Raw genomic sequence first — 5,753 nt, forward strand, 5'->3', positions numbered from 1 at the left:
CATTGGACCCACTTTTATTCCCCACCTTTTCAGTCTACTATCTTTCCCGCTTTGACATATATATGAAGCTCCATCAAATTTGGAAAATTTGTAAAATCCTTCAAACTGCACATACCACTCTCACCTTTGTCCACTCCCAGCACAACCTTTCCCATCAACAAGCCTAGCTTTTTCAATGACATAAGTTGAGATATCCCACGTGGAATCCCTGCTAATCTCTCACACTCATTTAGATCTAAATGCTTGAGATTTTTCAGCTCTCCTTTTGTACATGGCAAGGATTTTAGCCATCGACAGTCTCAAAGATGCAAAAATTGCAATCGAGAAAGATTGCATACCTCAGCGGGCAGAGTACTGATTTTGGTGCCATTCAACCCTAGAAACTAAAGCTATTTGAGTTGCCACATAGACTCTGGCAACGATGTTATATTAGTGTCGCTAAGATCCAAAACCCTTAGAGAGGGGAGATTGAGTAAGAAGCCATTTGGAACTTCTCTTAAACCCTCATTTTGGGCTAAGATCAAAGTTTCAAGTGTTGTTGGACATCTGAAATCTGTGGGCATAAATGCAGTATTATTATAATAGCGAATTGCTATTCTCTTACAATCGTCCATCACTTGTTCTACAGGAAACCGGTCCAGCTTTTGACTTGTTCTAAATAAACATTTCTCTTCCTTTTCACCAATATGGAGCGCCATATCACGAAGAATGTCATGAACTTTTATCCACTTCTTTTGGCCAATAACAGTATCATTGCTAACGTGCTCAAACAAGCAATGTTCTACTAAAAGATTTACATACCTGCCTCCTACTACCATTAATTGGCTTTTGTCTATGCTACTAACCAATCCCTCCCCTATCCACATCTCCACCAATTGCTCCACCTCAATCTCTGCGTCTTCGGCAAAGGCACCACAATATAGAAAACAGTTCTGTAAGTTACGATCGTAACTCCATTTGAGTCGCCCATAGAGGTCTTCATCAATGCCACTGTACAACTTTAAAAAATCAGGATCTACATTTTTCATTTGAGTTAGAGCAAAACTCCACTCATCAGCAGAAGTATTACCCTTCATTGTTGCTGCAACAACATTTATCGCCAAAGGTACACCTTTACACTCTTCTGCAATTTCTCTAGCAATATCCTCTACAATTTTTGTAGGAGCATGGCCTCAATTGAAGGCAACTCTGCCAAACAATCCCCATCCTTCTTCCATGGATAGGGGTTTTATCTGTATGGAGTAGTCATCATTTGCCACCATTTTTCGAATCACTTCTTTGCTGTAGGTAGAGATTACCACTCTACTACCTTTATAATTTCCCAAAGGGATTCCCAGTTCTTCTTCTAGGTGGATTTGATTCCACACATTGTCCAGAATTAGTAGAAATTTATTTTCCTTGAGATAATTAGAAATTTCCCTCTTTTGCATGTCAAGAACAGTAGAATTTCTCTCAGCATTAGAACTGTCCATCCCCAAGTTTAAACTAATTTCTTTCGCAATAACACTCTGCAACTCCTGAATGTTAAACTTTTCTGAAACAGTTAACCAAATCACGTTTTCAAACACATTACCTTTCTTGTGGGTGTTAAATACCATTCTCAACAACACCGTCTTGCCAACGCCACCCATGCCAATGATGCCTATTACCTGAAATTGATGATCTTCCACATCTTCAAGCCTTCTATTTAGCCACATCTCTGCTTCTTTTATCCCAGATCCCACAAAGCCAAACTCTGGTACTGGCTGAAGTAATGCCCCTGCTTCCAGTGGCTCAGAAGAAACAATCCCTTGAGTAGAACTTCTGGTTGAAATGGCATTTTCAAGATTGTTGCGGCGCTCAATGATATTTAATTTGCATTCTCTAATTTTTCCACACAATCTGGGCTTGCAGAAGCGGCAATCTAAGCAACCTTTCCGTTGTTGGGAGTGTTGTATGACGCTCTCTGCATCTTGCAGGGAAAGTCGGAGCCTTTCCAACCCATCATTCAGAGGGGGAGGGATAATTCTTTGCTGATGTTGAAATTGGTTGACCATGTCATCTAAGAAGACTTTGACACTACTTAGCTTTTCTTGCAAAAACTGTGTGTTTCTTTCCAAGTGAATAACATCATCTATAGTTTGAACTGGTGGAGAAATAACAACACTAACAACATTGATTATGATGTTGGCTATTTCTCTAGTGCAAACGACCTCCATGGCTTTTGCAACGATAAAGCAAACAGAGGGAAAAAGCAGAAACAATATGGAAATTAAATTTTGCAAATAGAGAAAAAGCACAAGCAATATGAAAAAGCAGTACATACTTGAAAACAAAATAATATGTATGGAAGGTGAGGTGAATAAGTACAGCAATGAATCCAATTAATATAAAGCAAGTAGTGGTAATTTCTCCTGATTTTCTTTGGAAAGAATGTGATGGGAAAAAGGAAAAGTGAGAATAAAAGGAAGGAAGGAAGCAGTATGAGTGTGACCAAAGAAAAGAAAAAGTAGGAGAGCTGAAAACCATGAAGGCACATGAGTGTGACCGAAGAAAGAAAAGGGGGAGAATAATAAACAAGCAAGGCTAGCAATGCAATGGAAAACAAACTTGCAAACAGAGCAAAAGCAGAACGAATATCGAAGGAAGGAAGGAAGGAAGGAAGCAGTATGAGTGTGACCAAAGAAAAGAAAAAGCAGGAGAGCTGAAAACCATGAAGGCACATGAGTGTGACCGAAGAAAGAAAAGTGGGAGAATAATAAACAGGCAAGGCTAGCAATGCAATGGAAAACAAACTTCTTATACATATACATATATACATATACATATACATATACATATACATATACATATACATATACATACATACATATATATATATATATATATATATATATATATATATATATAACTTCTTATCGAATTCTATTTTTACACAATATTACATTTGTTTGAATACATATAAATATGCTCAAGATAAACATCACAAATATATATATATATATATATATATATATATATACTAAATATGAACAAAAAGTATATGTTTTACACAAGTGAAACGAACACTCAAGTAGAGATTTTACTAGTTATATTGGGTTTTTTTCCTTCAAAAAATACAAATTTGTAAGTATCAATTTTAACATAGTGCTATTCTTTTTCAAAAAAAATATTACAAATTTGCAAGTATCAATTTTAGCATAGTCCCTAAGCATATAGATATTTTTAAAAATCATGTAAAAACAAAGCTACACATGTTTGATATCTATGTCCATATTGTTCTAATGGACTATGTCAATCCCTGTAATTTGGAGTTGTTTGAACCAATTCACCATCACCCTATACAATTGACCATGCAATTAAATGCATCTAGTTTTCAATCATGCTTTGAAAGCTCTATATCTCATCTATAGTCTTTTAGAGAAGGTGATTCCATTATTACGGAAGATTCCCTATCTAGTGTATCTTCTTGAGTTCTAGGCTTTCACAGTGACAATGGCATTTTTGTATAAGTCCAATCTTTTGAATCTTCAATTATTTTTTGACCTCTTAAATTTCACATGTAAAATATTTATCGTCATGCTTACACCCAAACAATACCTATTTGATAAAGGAGTCTTATTAGTCCACGCATAAAGCTTTGACTTCTGACTTAAAGTCTAATGTAAATTACTAAACTCAAGTAATTCTAATAATAATAATAATTTAAAACAACAAAGGATGAAAAGTTATAATTCCAAACTAAGGCAAATTTCTTAACTCCTATAAATACCAACATGAAAAACTTCCAGCAAAAAAAATTTAAACATGCAAAACAAAAACAAAAATCCACAACAAAACCAAAAACCAAAGAACAAGCTCCATCAAACCAAATTTAAAGTCCTTCAAAGTATTGAGATCTCCAAACATTATGGAAGCCCAAACACTAGTATTAAGGAGAAATCTCCTACAAGGATGAAGGAAAAGGACAATTGATTGTATAAAGGTATTAATGGGCCTTTAGATATGAACTGAGGATAGAGTTTTGTTTCAAAGACTTGTTTTTTAACGTGTCTCCTTCAAAACACATGCTTTTTGGGGTAGAATATGCCTTCCTATCCAAGATTCTTAAGATATGATAGTATTTCATCTTATATAATTTTGTTTTTTCTTTCCTTATTCTTTATATATTTTTTAATAAAATTATTCTAATTTTATCAATATTATTTACTGCACTTTTAATTATAAATTTGAAATTTCCTATTAATTTTAATCCCATATATAAATGCAAAACCTCAATCTCATTATTAGTTACTCATCCTAAATCCCATGCAAATGATATTCTTTCCTTTCCTTTGAGATAATAAACAATCTCAATCCCTCTATCTTACCATTCCTATTTAAAGAAATTACCATTCATATATAAAGAAATATATATTTGTAGATGTCAAAGTACGCATGAAATTTTATTTCAAAAACCGATGTACCTTAATGTGGTTTGGTCGAGCCACATACTTCTTTACCCTTTTTATCGTCTCAATTCTTATTTATTTTTTCATTATTCTCTATACATTTTTAATAAAATTATTCTTTACCCTTTTCATCATCTCAAATCTTATTTATTTTTTCATTATTTTCCATATATTTATAATAAAATTATTAAACTTGAAAATAATTTCCAAAAACCTAATATCATAATACTGCAATAAATTTAATTGCATATAAATGAGCTTAGAAACCTAATGAATTAGATTGAATCACATTTATACGGCTAAAGTCTCAACCTCATTATTATTAGTTTCTCTTTCTAAATTCTTTCCTTGATCTCATTATTAGTTTCTCTTTCAAAATTCTTTCCTTTCCCTTGGGAAAGTAAACAATCTCCTGTGTCCTAGCGCTGTTAAGTTAATATGTTTTTACTTTAAAAGATATCAATTATTTTTTTATTGAGGTTTTGGAATGATTTTTTAACGTCGTTATGGTGTGCATATATCAAGTTGATAATGATGTCGATGTCGGAATCATCTTAGTTGATATGTTAGCATCATCCATATCATATCAAATCCTTGATCTTTGAACAAAAATATACAGTCATGTTAAGAGCATTATATGCAATATTAGAAATTTAGATGATTCTGTTACAGTGAGTATGGTTAAAGCCACAAGGTCCACTCAAGTCGCTAAGATTAGCCCTAAAATTCAGAGTTATCCAAAACACGCTTTTGTCACAAGATAATTTAGGCAAATATAGAAATGTAGGCTACCAAATTTTATTATGGGGGGATGTGCTTTAGTTATGCTAAACTCCCTTTGATGTTCAGATTATGCACTGGACGATTCTGAAAACAAATTACTGGTCAAAACATAATGTAATATAATTGTATAGTCAGATCAGTTCAACTGGGGTTACTGAAAGTGGTAAAGGTGTAGGGTACGTCTCAGCAGAGCTGACATGACAGCTGCACTCAGGTACAACCAGCAAAGAAAACGCGTTGAAATGCAGAGAAAATCTGAAGTGAAGGTAGCAGAACAACACTTCCTGTTGTGCTGCTGCAGGGTATAATAAGGTGTTTAATAAGGCATAGTCTATAATGCTACTTTTTGGAAATCCGGCAAACGGATTTTTCTTTTTTCCCGGCTGATGTGACATTGCTTGGGGTTTTCTCTCTGGTCACTAGATGTCTCTTGTCCGTCGCCGTCAGTCGACCGCCGCTACGCCCTCCAGGTGGTTTAGTCCCCATAGCATAGCATGTCATTCATGTAAACCCCATAGCATGCCATTCATGTATGGATAC

The 5,753-nt window shown here is 34.3% G+C and overlaps 1 protein-coding gene across 1 annotated transcript; it reads right to left on the reverse strand.

The window, feature by feature from the left end:
- Positions 1 to 389: 389 nt before the first annotated feature.
- Positions 390 to 1,076, reverse strand: LOC149148515 (putative disease resistance protein At4g27220). Its single transcript, XM_089442198.1, has one exon. The coding sequence runs from the start codon at positions 1,074 to 1,076 to the stop codon at positions 390 to 392; it is 687 nt and encodes a 228-aa protein (XP_089298324.1).
- Positions 1,077 to 5,753: the final 4,677 nt, after the last annotated feature.

This window comes from Pinus tabuliformis, chromosome 9 (assembly GCF_031772625.1).
Source record: "Pinus tabuliformis cultivar Carrire ecotype Pingquan chromosome 9, CPIR1, whole genome shotgun sequence".
NCBI classification, from domain to species: Eukaryota; Viridiplantae; Streptophyta; class Pinopsida; order Pinales; family Pinaceae; genus Pinus; species Pinus tabuliformis.